The 18854-nt window shown below is 39.0% G+C and overlaps 1 protein-coding gene across 1 annotated transcript; it reads left to right on the plus strand.

The window, feature by feature from the left end:
* Positions 1-13296: 13296 nt before the first annotated feature.
* Positions 13297-18125, plus strand: LOC133709458 (mitogen-activated protein kinase kinase kinase NPK1). The gene is made up of 17 exons (XM_062135207.1): positions 13297-13701; positions 13816-13857; positions 14206-14271; positions 14348-14458; positions 14540-14620; positions 14719-14796; positions 14884-14966; positions 15409-15490; positions 15598-15698; positions 15842-15881; positions 16106-16165; positions 16249-16295; positions 16379-16607; positions 16720-16956; positions 17085-17419; positions 17507-17574; positions 17710-18125. The coding sequence occupies exons 1-17, from the start codon at positions 13438-13440 to the stop codon at positions 17814-17816; spliced, it is 2031 nt and encodes a 676-aa protein (XP_061991191.1). The 5' UTR covers positions 13297-13437; the 3' UTR covers positions 17817-18125.
* Positions 18126-18854: the final 729 nt, after the last annotated feature.

The raw sequence follows: 18854 nt of genomic DNA on the forward strand, positions 1-18854 counted from the left end.
TCATCGCATCCATAGATTTATTCAGTGTTCCATCGCTAGAGTTACAGCAAGTCTCGCGAATTTCCGGCAAAAATGTGCCTATTTTTATGGGCTGCGGAGTATACGGATCCAAAATTGTGTTTGCTTGAGAGTTTAAAGCAAAATTCAAACCCACTAAAAAAAAGATTCAAACCCTCTCTCAGCGGTTATGGCTGCGCCCACGCCTACGCTTATGAAACCAATCTATCAGTGGATCCCAACCCCAGGATAAATCCTTATTATGAGCTGACACTTTTTTCACAATAACAACATCAGCCCTTGCTATGGGAGTTGGGTAGGAAACTTTATGCTCTTGCCAGGTTCTTCCGTGACCTTTCTAAAGACCTGTCATGTCCCCTCCCCGAACCCTTATGGTTTCAAGTGTTCGACCCGGACAATGATGGTGGATGGTCTTCATTACCAAACCCTACGTGGTATGATTCAGGCTATTTATCAGACTGGTGTTTTCGCAACTTTTCCTATGCAGTTGTGGGCACCAACATCTTTGTGTCTCATACGCATCTTGCAATGCACAAATTCAACATAGCATCTTGTAGAGGGGAATGAGAAGAAAAGTGGCCCATATTCAAATTTTATGACCCGGCTATAGGTTTCACCATCATGGAGGGTGCTTTTTTAATTTTTTTCTTTAGCTGGAGACCCGGATGAAGGAATATGTCGTAACTACATATCCGTACACCTTTTGTCATCTGATGGTAACGTCATCCTCCATCAATCGAATCCATCATCTGATAGCAAATTTATTATTATCATTGATTGTTTTTACAATTGAAAATGAACTTTATAACATTAAGAAGTTTCTTTCTAACGTCAAGGTAATTTAAATACACAATTTTTTTTTGAAGGAATAAAATCTAAAAGGGTATTGAACAGGAACAATAAGTACAACCATAAATGACGTTCATCCAATATTTTTGAAGGGATGACGTTCATCCAATATTGAACTACACAATTTCAAATTTGTTTTTACAGTAGAAATATAAACTTTACATTTGCACTTCATTCATGATAACACTTGGACAATAAGTATAACCATAAATGACGTTCATCCAATATTTTTGAAGGGATGACGTTCATCCAATATTGAACTACACAATTTCAAATTTGTTTTTACAGTAGAAATATAAACTTTACATTTACACTTCATTCATGATAACACTTGGACAATAAGTACAACCATAAATGACGTTCATCCAATATTTTTGAATGGATGACGTTCACCCTTGATGGGGCTCAAACTCCTAACCTCTTATATATGAAACCAAAGCCTTACCACCCCACCAAACACGCACACCCAAAATGACACATATTTTAGTGAAAATTGAAGTGAGAAATTTAAGCAATGAATTCCTTCATAACTCACATAGTAATTTAAAATTCTAAGATAAAAATTTCTTGAAATTATAAAATCCATCATTTTTCCCTTATCAAAACACACCCTCAAGATATAAAGAAAAATCAAAATAACGGTAAAGACCATGAGAACCAAACTCTTCTTCTACTAGTTAACCCGTTCTCCCGTTCTCCTTGCCTCACTCCTTTTTTTTTTCTTCTTCTTTCTTTTGTTCTCTTTCTCCTCCCTTTTTCCAAAAGCCACCATAAACTTATGATTGTAGAAACCAATGCTCAAGGTCTTCCCTAGCCATCACCACCTGGAGCATGCAATACAAATACTAATCAATGGGGAGGGAGACTGGTGAGACTTTGTGGGAGCCGAGCTGAGTGTCCAGTGTCCATGGTGGCGACTTGTTGGACGGAGAAGGTTGGAAGATGAGTAAGGCATCAGTTGAGATTGATGTTTTAGGATATAATGACGCGTGGTCTTAAGTTGTATGGGATTGAGATTGAGACTAAATTGCAAATATGAGTTATGTAGGGGACATCATTGAGTAGAAAAATAGGTACAAATATAATATCTCCTATTCCCAAGTATAGAAGGTCAAGTTTTAGTAAAGGGAAAGTGAGAGTATCGTACCCAAGGGATTGAGTAACTCTACCCTAAGCTAGATTACCGTGAAAATAAACCTAGAAAACACATGCAAAGTCTACATTTTTACAAGTTCAATAGTTTTGGCCCTTTGGAAGCCTAACTACCAAAAGTGATATTAACAATGGATAGTAGGGAATCGGCTTTTGAATTAATTTTAACTATATTAAAATTAAAGTGCAAATAAAGCAAAATAAACTAACAAAGTGTAAGAGATTTGATCAAATGAGATAAAAGGGGGGGTTGTAAGGCATCACACCTAACCTCCTTTGTGCAAAGTCTAAGTAACCAAATCTAACATGCTCATGCCAAGATGGAATCCCCCTCAGTTCTCTTGATTATCGAGTAACCAAGAAACAATTATACTAGAGAATGTATTTAAGCTACCCTTGATTATCGGAAATAACTCTCCTACAAACCTTTTAGTTTCTACCCATTCCTTGATTATCGGATACAAGTAGACCTATGTAGATGCAAGCTAAGTCCCTTGATTATCGGAAACCTTATCCACACGCACATGATAAGCCCAATTGTAAGGAACCCAAGCAACCTTATTTGATTATCACAAGATTACCATTTCTACATTTGCAACATGCTTTAGTTTACTAAGCTTGTCAAGCCTAGCATACTTCCATGAAATTATCAACACTTACCAACCTTAGGTGACAAATCTAAGATGCCTAAATGAAGAACAATTAAACTAGCAAAGTAGAAATTCATGGCATGATCCATATTAAATTTAACTACATAGTTTGTACACAAATTCGGCTAGGGCTAAACCCTAGCCCCAAATTTATTCTACTCACAACTCATAATTACACAAATTAAAGCCATAAACTTGTAAAGCATCAAGTAAAAAGAGAGATGAGTAGAGAAAGGAAGGAATACCCACGGGTTTGGTTCCAAAAAGAACCAAACCGTACCTCTAAGAACACTTTCTACCCTCCAAGATGCAAAACAAAGTGAGAAATGCTTCTTAGTATGGTATTTTTGGTTTCTAATAAGAGAAAGGAACCAAAAACACCATACAATTCCACAAAATCTCTTAGAACAATGATGAACAATGCCTGAGTATATGAAACTAGAGTTGTGATTAATCAAAGATGTATAGATACTTCGGTTTTGGTAAGGAAAAACCAAGAACCCAATAAGCTATACACCTATCTCTACACAAAGCTAAGAAACTATGAACTAAAGCTAAGAAACTAAGAGAAATGTGTGAAGAGATGTGTGAGAGAGTGAGAGGAGAAGATGAAAAACGTCCAAATGAAGGGAGGGTGTTTTTATAGGCCAAAAGTGATGAATGGAGGGTGGAGATCAAAGGAAATGAAGGGCTAGATGTGATTAACAAATGTGTAAGCACAAAATGTGGATCTAGTCTTTAACTCCACATAGAAATGACCTAGAAAACCCATAGATATTTTGGTGGAGAAGAAAAATTTAGAGTAGAAGGGTCATTGTGTAAGGGAACAAGGTAATAAATGGGAGACAAATGTGTAAGGTGTAAGAATAGGACCACTTGTCATCTTCAAATTTTGAATTTCAAAATAACCTAGACTTAAAGTCTTCCCACCTAAAGTCTCTAACCCTAATCAGTTCTTTCTTGTCCTCCACACATGTTCTTGGCCGGCGAACTTGGCCGAAAATTTCGGGAATCCGACGTTGACCTTCGTTGACTTCTTTTTTGTCCGTTTGCGCACTTTGTTCTTCTTTCTTCCTTCAATTGAATCTCTACCAAGACTTCTGAATTGACCTTCGACTTCTTCACACCAAATGTTCCTCCATGAGTGTAGATCATCCTGGTAAAATTTCAGAGCTTAGTTCGCCGAGGTTTGGCCGGAAATGCTGCCGGAATCCGTACAGGTCCGGTTTTATAGTTTTCGTCTTCTAGTGCAGAAACTTGTACCAATCTTTTGAAGGCCTTTCATTCCGAACTAGCTCTTGCACTCTTCATAAAAAATGATCATTGGGATGTCTAGAACGGATCTGGAATGTTTCAACTCATTTGGAGTTCATTTGGTTAGTCTGTCACTCCTTCTTCCTTGCCTAGCTAGGTTTCTCCTAGCCGGAGTAGGAAAATATCCTAAAATTGACTTTTTAGTGCATTCCCAAGCTTCTCCATCATTTCCTAGCATGATAAGGAAAACATAATAAATATATATAAATAAACACAAAGGTTAAGCAAGAGTGCAAGATTAGGGAAATAATTACTAGGTAATTATGGACCTAACAAGTTAAGAGTGGGGTTTAAATTTGCAGGGGATGAGAGTGGGCTTTGAAGAACATATGGATGAGGAAGGATGAGCTTTCATTGGTTCAATGTGGGATAATCAAAGTGTCATGCCCCTAATTTCAGTCACAAATAATAATACAATTTCAATCAACACAAGAACTTCGGGCATGATGGTTTAGACATCAATACAAAATTTCACTAAGAAAATTTTCCTTTAAAGCAATCAACTATGTCCCGAACTCACAATGTGAATACAAACTCGTTTCTTTAGAGTCACATATTACATTACACAAAGTTTACAAATTAAACTTCGTTAACAAAATAATAAGTAACCGCTCCTCAGAGCTTACTACACAGCGGAAGTCTTAACAACAGTAAAGCCACAAAATTAGCTTCCTACCCGATCAACTGCTACTAAGTCTCAGCTTCAGTCACGATTTCCCTGACCTGCAGGATTAACCCCTACACTATCGAATAGTGTACTGGGTTACCACACAACAAACCCGGTAAGCTTATGAAAGCTTGTATGAGTAAACTCAAAACCACAAACCAAAAACACATTCTTAAGTCACCTCAACCTAAACAACGATAAACACATAACTCACAACTACAACCATCAGTTTCATATCCTTCCATATCATGCTTACATAAGTCAACTCGTGATTAAAACCACATGCTCAGATTCTCAACCTAAAATCCAATTACACAAATTCCAATCAAACAAAACCTCCTCAAGTAATGTTTGAAACTATTTTAACGCACTATGGCGAATTACAAATCACATTCCTTTCCTCCCCATAGGAAGCTTTTGTCATCAACGTGACATCAAATGTGAAAATCAATGAAATCACCTTTCCATCTTCTCCACAAGGAACACTCATCACCACTATGGCCCTTCAAATCATTCAGACTCTCAACAGTAAAACCAAGAAGAAAGCAAGGCAATCACAAATCAAACAAATGTAAATCAATTCATAGTAGCCCTGCATATAGTTTTAGTTCAGGAGGTTACATTAAAACAAACAATTCAAGTCATAAGAATCATCACAACTCCATGCTCTGACATCTGTAGGTAGCTCTGACCTCTACAGTTACCATCCCTTTAGTTGTTAACTTAATAACAAACATACATTCTTCACAAAGAAATCATCACAGCAACCTTCTCGATCATTGTTAACTTAATAACAATTCACTCTTTTACAGAGCAATCATCACACAAATTTCATCGATCATCACTCAGATATTCCCACATGCTTTACATGGCAATCATCACAAAGATCATCACACTGATAATCCTAAACATGCCACCATATCTTAAATCACAATTTAAGATAGTCATACTAGACCCATGGTATCTCAACAAATGAAATTCTACAATTTCAATCATTGTTTGCAATCTCAACAAATGATATTCTATAATCACAACTCAATACACAATTTCACTATTCTCAAACAATAATGAACTCAATTCCAATCATTGTTTATAATCTCAACAAATGATATTCTATAATCACAACTCAATATACAATTTCACTATTCTCAAACAAAAATGAACTCAATACATCATATACTGCTCATATCACAACAAATGCACCAATACATATATATTTCACGTAAATATATATATATATATATATATATATACCAACTATAGTTTGCAGTTAAGTAAATAACTCCCAAAACTATAGTTTACAGTTTGCAGTAAGTATATATATATATATATATATATATATAGACACACACACACGTAGTCATCCACTTAGGAATGCTACTAATACCAACTATAGTTTGCAGTTAAGTAAATAACTCCCAAAACGATAAGGTAAGTCCGTTCGTAAATGAACATTGTGAGATTACTCACCTCTGAATCCTACTGCATCTTCACACGCTAACCTAGACAACCACAAATCACTGCAATCCTCTCAACACAATTCTGTCAAGTACCTAAACACATACAGTCTCATCTCAGTATATGCAACACAAAGCGATTAAAGTTCGAAACCCCCGTTTGAACTAAGACCGGTAAGTAATGCCAATCGAGGCGGAACTTCATCCGAGACCACCCAAAGTTTCCAGAACACTCCTACGATCGATATGTCAAAACCACAAGTCGATCCAACAGTCGGATCCTCACGGATCGAAAACCTAACGATTCGAAACAACTAAAAATCCTAACATGCTCAAACAATCACCAAAATTTATAAATCATATATCAAAATGCTCGTATCGACGAGTATATGATAGATGAAGTAAGAAGCTGCCCCTAACATGACCGGACGCGCCGCCATAGACGGTTGCACGTGCACCGCCGGCCAAACTTAAAACCACCTTAATCCAACTGTCCAAAATGGAGATAATATCAAGTGGAACAACTTTAATATTTGGGGTGCAAGCCCAAGAATTACTATTCACCTTGAGTTGCAGCTCCACACCGATAATCAATCAAAACCACCACAAGGATCGATAAGGGAGGCTTCCACGAGCACAACAAGACCGGTTTCACCTCCAGCCATCGCCGGAATAGAGAAAACCGATCGGGTCCACCGCCACAGATCTTCGCAGCCTCATTGCGCCGCCGTGGGTGAGAATCGCCACTAGAGTCACCGTAGGGAGGACCGAAACGAGGAGAGGAAGAGATCTGGGTCAGTTTCGTGGTCTACCATCGCTGGAGCTTGCCGAAAAAGCCGGGTCTTCAATACGTGTTCGGGTCGGGTCAATCTGAAAACTGAGAGAGTTCAGTTTCTGGAAATTTTTGGAATTTGACCAAAATGGCAACTTTTGTTTTTCGTGCAAACCAATCCGGAAATTTCCCAATTTATACAAAATTTTTCGAAAATGGAAATAAGTTCCACTGACCATAACTCTCTCGTACGAATTCCGATTTACGCGTACCACATATCCACGAACTCATATCGACGCGCTCTACGACTTTTATGAAGGAAGTTTTCAGAGAAACTCAACGAATAAAAAGTCAACTCCTTGACCCCTCAAAAATAAAATGTTTCGAGTAATTATTCGTCCGAAACACTTCCACTCCATCCACAAGCCACAAAATCGTCCAACAACTACTAATTAAATTTCGGAAAATCCTCGAAAAATAATAATGAATTTCCGGGGCATCACACAAAGAATATGGTTACCAACACTTACAGCCATTCCATTGTTCAATTGCAATTATCATGATTTCTTTTCTTTTCGTCAGGTGAGTATAGGTTTGGAAACTTTTATGATGATAGAAGTATAACAATCAAAAGAGAGACCGAGGCAAGAAGGAGAAGAACACAGACGGAAGAAAAACGCCTTTTGTCTCGAATAACATAATTTTGGTGAAATTAATGACAATTGCTGAGTTGGAGCGTTATTAACCATTAGATTGTTAATCAACGGTTGATAAAGAAAATGGAGAAACAAGAATGAAGAGGAGCCAAGAAGAGGATCTAAAGCACATAAACACTATAATTCACTATTCTTTTTATGCTCCATTATCCATATTATTCCAAATGTTAGATGTCTCTATATCCTGCTCCTATCTTTAAAATTTACATATCTTTATTGGTGGTGTGTTACTTGACACTACGGAAGGTTGTGTCTCACACTCTCATGGTATTAGTTGGACTTTTTTTTTTTTTTGACAAAAAAGATATGTTGGATTTTTATTACATGTCTATGCTTTTTGTTTATAAGGTTTTGATCACCTTTCAATTGATTTTGAGATCATTATGAAGAAAATTGCATAAGTTTGGCATAGTAGTAAAATGGCTCTTCGCGTTCTCTCTCTGACGGCGGGACTCTTCGTCCTCGCCTTGTTCCTTGCTTCTCTTCTTGATGGCAGCGAAGCAGACAATGTTGACGGCATCGCCAACTTCAAGCACCCGGAAAACCGAATTTTGGCTTCTCTACTTTGTGGGGGCCTGAGGTTACATTCGGTGCTTCCACTTGCGTCGCGGTGGTGGCTTCAGGATCTCCTCTTTATGCTTGGGGAGGTGCTGCTGTGTCGGACGGGTTAGTTCGATCTGATGGTGACCCTAGTTCTAAGGGTGGACAACATGCTGGACATCGGATTGGCCCAGGAAGTGGTATGGCTCAGTTGACGGGGTGGTTGAGAGGCAGTGTTCGTCGTTCTATGGATTTGTTGATGGAGGATTCCGGCAGCTGCGGTGTTTCGATGTGGACAGTCGTCGGGCTACATGCGTCGTGTAGGCTTGGGCCCTCTGCCTTTGGATTTTTAGCTCTGGCTTTGGTCCTATGTTTTAGCTAGGGCTTTTTCCCTTTTTACTTGGCTTGCAGCTAGTTGGGTTAGTGGGCCGACACTTTTTATTTTTTATCTTTTCATTGAACCCGGGGCGGTTCTTTGGGTCTTTGAATAATAATAGGGACGGCTCTTGACTGCGTTCGAAGGCTTCTGTCACGCCCCGGATTTTGAATGATAAATTCAAATCCGAAACCTGAATAATTACAATTACAAAATCCAAATCTCGAAACTTTGAGTTCATTATTACAATTCACTCTCACAATATATTATAAAGCTCAAATGTGCATAACACACCTCACAACTTACAATTGTTGTAAAACTCTAACAATTGCTCTAACCGCACGATCACCGTCCTGATTCTCCTGTCCTGTAGGATTACCCGCTACACAATTTGAATAGTGTACCGGGAGTTGCAACAACACAAAACCCGGTAAGCTTTTGACAGCTAGTATGAGTAAACAAGAAAGAACTGTTGATTTATTAAATTACAATACCGCCACAAACCCACGTTACTTTCTCACTCTCATATATATATATAGACACTTATGAGTTACTCTCAATTTAGCTCATAAGATCACTCACTCTCATATATATATATAGACACTTATGAGTTACTCTCAATTTAGCTCATAAGATCACTCACTCTCATATATATATATATATAGACACTTATGAGTTACTCTCAAATTCGCTCATAAGATTTCCCAACATTTGGTAGACAGACTCATATATATATATATAGACCCTTATGAGTTACTCTCAATTTCCCTCATAAGGTTACCATATATATATTGACACTTATGAGTTACTCTCAATTTCACTCATAAGGTCACTCCACATTTGGCAGACAGACTAGAGCTCTAACTGAACGTAACCACTCGTCCGGCCACAGACGTGATTACGATTTAATACTATTAATAACCACCAGCCCGGTACGAGAGCGTGATTCACTAATAGATGCCATGGTCACCTCGTGACCTAGTGATCACCACAGATCACAACAATTTATTGTTCCTCAACAATAAAACTCAACACCTCTCACAATATATTGTTTCTCAACAATAAACTCAATACCTCTCACAATATATTGTTTCTCAACAATAAACTCAATACCTCTCACAATATATTGTTTCTCAACAATAAACTCAACACAACTCCAACAATACATATTATTTCACGTAATAATATATATACAGACATTCACACAGGAATGTCTAATACACCAACAATAGTTCATATGATTGCAAAATAAAGCAATTAAATATATTGGGTTCGTAATATGAACCACGTGAGGTTTACTCACCTCTAATCCAACTGCGTCTTCTTAACAGCTCCATTAACAATCTCACGAATCGTCCGCCAAATAAATCCATCGATCACCTAATCCAATAATGATCTTAACTTAGCCAACAACTCAAAAGCACACATATACGGAAACCCACGGTCGGATTCTAATTTTAATGATGATCCAACGGTCAGATCGAAATTATACGATGATCCAACGGTCGGATCTGAATTTAATGATGATCCAACGGTCGGATCCTCACGGATCGCCTTTAGGATCATCCTCCAAAATTATCACGAAGACTCAGATCTTCTTGAATCACTCTAACAAACATCTCCATAAAATTATATGAAAATCCGACGGTCAGATTCTCACGAATCGCCTTCCGAATCACTATTTCTCAATTATACGAAGATCCAACGGTCGGATCTTCGCCCGTGACCTCACAAAGTCACCGGGACAGTCATACGATCAACATATCCAAAATTGAAGCAAAACCGATGGTCAGATCTTCACAGATCGTAAACCGAAGATAAACGTAAAAACGTTAAATAGTAACGTCAAAACGTAAATCCACTATTTATCAACTTTTTCTAACATGACCATGTTATATATCAAAACGCTCGTATGGATGCATAGATCATCGCCTAGATAATGAAAACTCGAAATATGGTCTGATGCGCCGCCACAAGCGGTGGTCAGTGGGCGGTCAACGCGGCGGTCAACGCCGGTCAACCACCTCAGATGGCAAAGTGACCAACTACAAACTGGTTCAAAATGAAAGGGTGGTCGACTTTCATACCTGGAGCTAAGTCTGGTTTGGCCTAGATCGTCCTAGATCAAGCGTTGAAGTTGGATTAATCTCGTGCGTCTGATCAGATTTCAGATTAAATCAGGGACGTCGAAAAAGTCAAACCATGATCTAGCGTTCTATACACAAAATCGTGATGAAAGGCTTACATGGGGATGATCAGCATGAAGAGGAGATCACGAAAATGGGAACGATCGGCCCATGCAACGCCGGAAAAGTGGTTTTCCGGTCGGGTCGGGTTCTAGCTTCGGGGGGGGCTTCGATCCACTTCTGGGGGCAGCGGCGGAGCAAGATGACACCACCAGGCGACTGGGCGTGCGGCGGCGAGTTCGGGAGGCGCCGGGTCCTGAGCTGGAGGTGGCCGGAGGGTGGTGAAAAAGCCGGGTCGGGTCGAGCTCGACCCGCCGGGTCTGAGGGTTTTCGATCGAGAGAGAGAGAGTCCGGGGGACTATTCCGCAAAAACAGAAAAGTTTCGTCCTTAATGAATAAATCAGAAATTTTTCCTATTTATAGAAAATTCCCAATTTTCAAATATTCATAACTTAATCATACGAACTCCGAATAATGCGTTCCACATGTCCACGAACTCGTATCGACGAGCTCTACAACTTTCATGAAGGAAGTTTTCCCAAATTTTGAACGTATAAAAAGTCAACTTTGTTGACGCCCTAAAAACGTTCGTTTTCGAAAATAAAATCGTTCGAACTAATTCCACAACTTCTCCAAGCTTCGTACTCGCTCCTACTATCGTGAAATCATTTCTAAAAATCCACGGAATTTAATTTGGATTTTTCCGGGGTATTACAGCTTCCATGTTAGTGTCAGGTTACTGTGGTACTTGGAGCCTTATTTCTAAGGTTACATTACGTTTGATTAGTCTAGGGCTTTGCTTTAGGTTTTTCATTCATGGCTCAGTATTGTCGTAGCCCGATTGTTCGGGTGAGTCATTTTGTAATGTTCCCTACTTTACGTTTAATGGATTGACACCCCCCTTTGATAAAATAAAAAAAAAAATTTGATTTTGAGATCATTTAAATAAAAGTAAAGAATTTGTCAATAGTAATAGAGAATATATGAAGATTTTTTTTTTTTTTTGAATAATGGAAATCCATTGATAATAATAACTCATGCCAAGAAGGCCATTACATACCCATCCGCTGACACATAACAATGGCCAGACAAGAATTTGTGGAGGAGCCACAGTGGTACATAGGATAGACCTACTATATTCGAACTTATCGCTCACTTATTTAAAGTGAGCCTATAACTATGAACAAATCTTGCATAGTAATAGGCTAGTTAAAAAAACAACACTAATTAAAGAATGGGTACAAAGACCCAATGCTCATGCCGGACCCAAGAGATCCTTGCCCAAAATTTGATTGCAGAACTAGCAGCCCAAGAAGCCCCAGGACCCACCAGCATGCTTCCCTCTTCACCAAAATCGCCAGCAGACGTCCAACCCGCCATGATGTGGGCATCCCCATCGGGAAGACACCATTGTCCGGCACGATGCATGGTGTTCCACCACCAGTTCGGCGGGATGCAAAATTGCCTATCTCCAGACCCTCAGATCGAGGCCTGACGCCTCTAGTCACTGCCCTTGCAAATCGAAGCAGAATTTTTCGCACCTCCAGCTCCTCCATCAAACAGCTTGACTTCAACACCTCCAGCAGCCAAAACCAACCCGACGACGATGAAGCATGGTGACGATCCCCAGACTTTGGACTGCACCATTGAGCATCTATGCTTCTTGACGAAGGCAACCTGATTGTAAAAACCTCTCTACCATAGTATAGGCCACCGCCACCATCCAGTGCAGAGATCTGAAAATCTAGCCTCCACCAATCAGGCCACCACGACGATTGTAGGCAGCCTTCCCAAGAGGACGGTTCAAGTCTTGACAAAACAAGGACAGTCGACGGGAGAAAGAGGATCGAACCCAAGGGTCTGAGGTTTGAAGGCTGGTTTGGGTCGCCGTAGGCGTCTCCACGGTCTGGACATAATAGAACAATCCCGCCGCCATGGTCATTGATAACAGCAGCAGATCTCGACAGGGGTAGGTGAACCCGAAGACTAGAAGGCTCAAAAGTTATGGGAGGAAACTGACCCAAATGCCTTGGGGTTGGAAGCCGGCCAGAGCGGCTCTGCTTATTGCCGACCTGGGGAGACGGCACTAGAGTTAGCGCGAGAGGGAGCGCTGCTAGGGTTTTCATAATGATACATTGTTGTTTAGTTTGATCGTATTGCAATATATGAAGAAAATAAGTTCAAGAGGACGAAAAAAATGCTAAATGTAGAAATATAGCACTGGAATTACTCTGCCAGTTATTAATATATTTTGTTTAGAATTGATAAATTGAAAAATATAACAAAAATTCTCGGTTAGTTTCCTCTAATATCTTCATCATATGATCACTACCATTGATTATACCTGTATTCACAATTAGAAAATAAAAAATACCCATGTTGGATGTTACCATTAACGAATACTATTTTTAAACCGCATAACTCACTCAAATTAAACCTCATGTAAAATTTACTGACCAACTTTTCTTGCTTCTCAGTTCTCATGCGCTTTGACTAAAACGGTATCATATTCAAATCCAAGAAAACGACACGGCGTTTAACAAAATCATCATTTTATTGGGTTTATTTTAATTTTTTTGAACACAGATCTCCCAAATCCCTTTTCCCTCCTTTCAAAATCTCCACTATCATTTCCACTCTAAAAACCAAAACCAATGGATCTTTGTCTTTCCCAACCCTAACGCTACTGTGACCCTACGCCTCCACCGCCGCGCCGGAAAACTAACCACCACCAACACCGATGCAAGGCCTCGTCGGCTTGGTCCGCGAGTCCCTTGACTTCCGGACCAGCGGTCTCGTCGACAAGATCGGCTCCAGCATTAGAAAATCGCGAATCGGGCTTTTCGCTAGGCCTCCGGCGCCGCGTGCGCTTCCTCCGGTGGTCCCCGATGACGACGCGCCGCCGATTCGGTGGCGCAAGGGCGAGTTGATTGGGTCTGGTGCCTTCGGGCGGGTCTATATGGGGATGAATCTCGATTCCGGAGAGCTTATTGCCGTGAAACAGGTCTGGGTGTTACTAACTGTTTGGTTCAATTGATTGAGCAAAAGAAATGGATTTTGTTTCTCTTTGAATTTGGTGATTTGATAGTTTGGGACTGTGTTCTTGTGATTGTTACAGGTTTCGATTGCCGCAAGTAGTGCTTCAAAGGAGAAGACACAGGCATGTTTCTGATTCTGCAAAATTAGTTTCCTTTTGTGGAGTTTTTAGTTTTTGGATTATAGTACTTGATCTCTTGGTTAGCATTCGAAAGCCGAAAAAGTTATGATGTTTATTCAATGCAATTAGCATTTTTGATGGTAGTGTTATGTATTCTTAGTTTAGCTGCAATTAATACTCTCGTTTTCTTTTCTGTGAAAGAAAATTTTGTTACTTTAACAAGAACTGTATGGATGCTAAGGAAATGTGGATATATTGAAGAATATGTATTTAGTTGAGAAATTAATGCAACATATTTTCAGTTTGAAACTAAGTGACTGCAGTTTTGTTTTCGTGATGTAATGGATTCAGGCTCATATTCGAGAGTTGGAGGAGGAAGTGAGGCTTCTTAAGAATCTTTCACACCCAAACATTGTTGTGAGTATGATCTACTTCTTTCATTGGTGAATGGTGATGGTGGTTTATTACTTACAGTTTTGGTACTGTTTGTTAGAGGTACTTGGGGACTGCTAGAGAAGCCGATTCGTTGAATATTCTGTTGGAGTTTGTGCCAGGTGGATCCATATCCTCCCTCTTGGGAAAATTTGGGTCCTTTCCCGAGTCTGTAAGTGATTGCTAATTCTTCAATGATCGACCTCTGGTGTTTGGGATATAATTTGAATCTTGAAAGAGTTCTCCTTGACAGGTTATAAGAATGTACACAAAGCAACTGTTATTGGGCCTTGAATACCTACACAAGAATGGAATTATGCATAGGGACATCAAGGTACTTCCCCATTCTTACCATTCTGACAGGAAGCAACTGTTATTGTGTTTAATGCATAAAACTGATCTCTTATTTAATGATGGTCATGTTTCATATAGGGTGCAAACATCCTTGTTGATAATAAGGGGTGCATTAAACTTGCAGACTTTGGTGCATCGAAGAAAGTTGTTGAACTGGTAAGGACCTTCTTTATTTCCTTTTGTTGACGAGAAACTTTAATATTTTTTTCATCTCATAAGTACTGATTTTATCTGTTGATACAGGCCACTATAAATGGTGCCAAGTCAATGAAGGGAACTCCGTATTGGATGGCTCCGGAAGTTATTCTCCAGACTGGCCATAGTTTGTAAGAACAATTACTGATCTTCATACTGAGAATGCTAATATCAATCGGTTGTCTTTTTCAAATTTAAGAGGGATGACTATTTTTGATGTTTTGCATTGGTATGAAAAAGTTGTTTGTCAACCCTTTTGTCGTTTTCTAGATACCCATGCTTTGAGTCAAAGGTTTCTAAAACAACTTTCCTGGTGGTGTCCTAGTTTGAGTTGTGCATATGCATGAACCAAGGTTCACTGATATTATAATGTTTCATTCAATCATATTGAGACCTATCACTTGAGAACCCTACAATCTTTAGCACATTTCTCATCCTTATTTCCAGTTACAAGCATATCTCATGCATTGAATGACATGACTCGTTTTTCTTAATCAAGGGAAAAGAAGTTTAGATTCATCTACACTTTATTTCTTATATTTGGGCCTCACTAGTTTTGATTATGCTTGTTAGCTCTGCTGACATATGGAGTGTTGGATGTACTGTGATTGAGATGGCTACCGGAAAGCCTCCATGGAGCCAACAGTATCAGGAGGTACATGTTTGGCTGCCTTTTCCAACTACTATTTAATTATGGTGTCTAGATCACTAGAATTTTTTTTCCTATATGTTGCAGACTAAAATGAGGGTCTTCCTTTTCAGGTTGCTGCTCTCTTCCATATTGGAACAACAAAATCTCATCCACCCATTCCTGAGCATCTCTCTGCTGAGGCAAAGGATTTTCTATTAAAATGTCTAGAGAAGTACAATCACGATTCCTATTTCCACTTTTCATTCATTTGAATGCCAACAACACTTTCTGATCTCTAGATAGCATATGCAGATATAAAATTTTCAAAAAAATCCAATCTGTTTCTAAACTCTTACACTCCATAATGTGGTGCAGGGAACCTGACTTCAGGTCTGCTGCGTCAGAACTGCTGCAGGTAATTTGAAAGGCAGATCTTGTTTCTTACATTTTGTTTATACAGGAACGAGGCATACATTCATGCAACTGTGTTATGATATAGTTTTTAAATCTATATACTATTAGACTTCTTAGTTTATTTTAAGAGAAGAGAAAGGAAAAACAATCTAGTTTGTTTACCAGCACATGTGTTAAAGTTTTCTTCTTCTTTTTCCTCACGAGGGAATTTTTGATCACGTGCAGCACCCATTTGTCACTGGGGATTATCAGGAACCTCGCTCAGCATTACGCACTTCAGTTATGGTCTGTATAATTTGCTTACTGTTATTAGCTCAACTACGTTAACTTTTTGCTCTATTATAATTCTTAAGTGTGGCTTTTGTCAGGAAGCTGGAAACCATATGGCAACACCTGGGACCAATCTTAAGAACTCGTAAGTATAAACATCTATGGTTGTGGAATTTCATTTGTTACTGGGTGATAATCTTGACGCCTGAAACTCTATCAATGCTTCAGCATGAACGTTTCGATCAGAAGGTCAACCTGTGCAGGCTTGAAGGATATTTGCGACATGGGTAGTGTAAGGTGCTCAACTGTATACCCCAACAATATTTCAGGAGGGAGCTCCTGCTGGGGAGCAAATAATACTGATGATGACATGTGTCAGCTTGATGATTCTGATGATATAATGCTTGGTTCATTTGTAAAATTTAATTCTGTGATGGCATCAGGTGGATTAAACAAGGTAACAAGAGGTTTTTTTTTTTGTCCTTCTAGATTCATCCTGCCATTTGTAATTAACTTCAACTATGACGATTGATTTTCCTTCTATTTTTTTTTTATATTTTTTGAACTAGAGTTTCAATCCCATGTGTGAACCAACTGATGACTGGCAATGTAAGTTTGATGAAAGTCTGGAGTTGAGAAAAAGTGGAATGAACTTGCCCCCTTGTCAAACAATACATGAGGCTTCAAGCAGCGCTGGAGCATCTCATAAGGTGGAGAATGAATTCACATTTCCTTGTGGTCCATCAGTGGCTGAGGATGATGAGGAAGTCACAGAAATGAAAATAAGAGCCTTCCTAGATGAAAAGGTACTACTTGTGTCCACCGAGATGTTTTTTTTTATAATGGTGAAATGATTTCAACAAATCCATGTTTTTGGATAGCTTGTATTAATTGGAGTCTGATTCGTTAAACTTGCTTCTTGAAACTATATCAGGCATTAGATCTGAAGAAGCTGCAGACACCGTTATTTGAAGAATTCTTTAGTACTTTGAATGCAGCTGGTCCCCCAGGTGCAATTGGAAATGCAAATTGTGATCGTGTTTCAAATAATCTGCATTTACCTCCTAAAAGCAAGTCACCCAGTCGGGCACCTAGTAGAAGATTCTCTGCAATAGTTGGAACTGTCAATGGTTCACGCTTCGGGAAACACACCCTAAATGTATCAAATGCAAGTGGTGTGCATAGTCATATCTTACAGGAAATTCAGCCGCCTCAGCTTAGTGAACGGAAAGGGCCTCTTGATGCTCAGAAAGATTCACTTAGTGCAAGGTTTGTCTGTGGAGATTAGTGCCTTGTTTTTACTTATGTTCTGCGCCTTCATGCTATAAACCTTGATTGTGATGGTTTAAATTTCAGTGCAAGTTTTTCCGAGTTGCAAAGGAGGTGGAAAGAGGAGCTTGACGAAGAATTAGAGAGGAAGCGAGGCAAGTCTTATGATATATTTTTCTGGCATAACCAACTTCTGTTTTGTATTTCTTGTCATTACAACTGTTCTCGTCTTATAAATAATAAATCTATTCTTGTCTTGATAACATATGGGGAAAAACTACATGATACAGAGATGAAACGCAAGGCTGGTTTAGGGATGAATACATCACCATCTCCAAACAACCGGATTATTAGTCGACAAAGAGAGCAGCAATGGGGTGTTTTCTCCACAAAATGAAGTGTATGTATGTACCTCACTTGTATCTATTTTACCATTATAGAAATAAGTTACTTTCCCACTGGGAGTGTTCAATATGATGCACTTGGCTGTGAGGATGTTGTCCAGTATCTTCATTGCCTATATCTGTGCAACGTCCTGCCTCCTGTATTATCACCGCAGCTCAGCAAGTGTCACATAACAAGTGATATTGTATAATTTTGTTTATTTTTTTCTATATTTAAGATTATGTACTTTATTGCGGGATATGAGACATGAACTTCTTGAGTTTTCGTGGTAATTATATATAAATCTCAAATTTTTAACATACAGTAGTGCTTCAGATAACAGTTTTAGCAAACAATCTTATATCTGGAAAGGAGTGAAGGAGTGAACTCATTTCAAGTATTGATGAATATTTGGGTGCATTAATAATTTAGAAGACCTCTTTCTCTGACCAACTTAGTGCTCATGGTCTGAGCCCAACAGAGAAGAAGCACTGCTGAATGAGGCCCGGTGGTCACGATATTACTTGCACAGTCATGATGAATAAAAACCAGCACGAGTCCTTGGTGAGTCGTGTCAAGCACAAGACCTCAAGACCTCGGTTGAGAGTATGAGTTAAAGACATTGCGTATTCATATATATAAGGATTTAGATCGACTCCACTAATTGCTAATTGGTTTTGTTCGTGATGAAACTCAGATTACTTTATAACCTTTAATAATGTAAATGCGGTATTTGATGTGCATTCGGAAAGAAGATATCAGTCTATAGCTCACTCAATGTCAGAGCTCCTTATGTTTGTTTGAAAAAGACCAAATGTTTTCTTGCTTGACAAAAGGCCAAATGTTTTTTCATGCTTTGGAAACAATAAAAAAGCATGGTCTAATTACAAACAAGAACCGCCGAGATTCTTTTTAAATGTTTTCGGCACAAGACTTGAAGGTTTTCTTGTATCAAATGATCAATCTTTATGAACACTCAGTTACTTTGTGAGAAAGAAACATGGCGTCGGCGAGGAACTACTGATGTGGGTAATGGAGAAACATGAATGCC

The sequence above is a fragment of the Rosa rugosa genome, chromosome 5 (assembly GCF_958449725.1).
Source record: "Rosa rugosa chromosome 5, drRosRugo1.1, whole genome shotgun sequence".
Lineage (NCBI taxonomy): Eukaryota > Viridiplantae > Streptophyta > Magnoliopsida > Rosales > Rosaceae > Rosa > Rosa rugosa.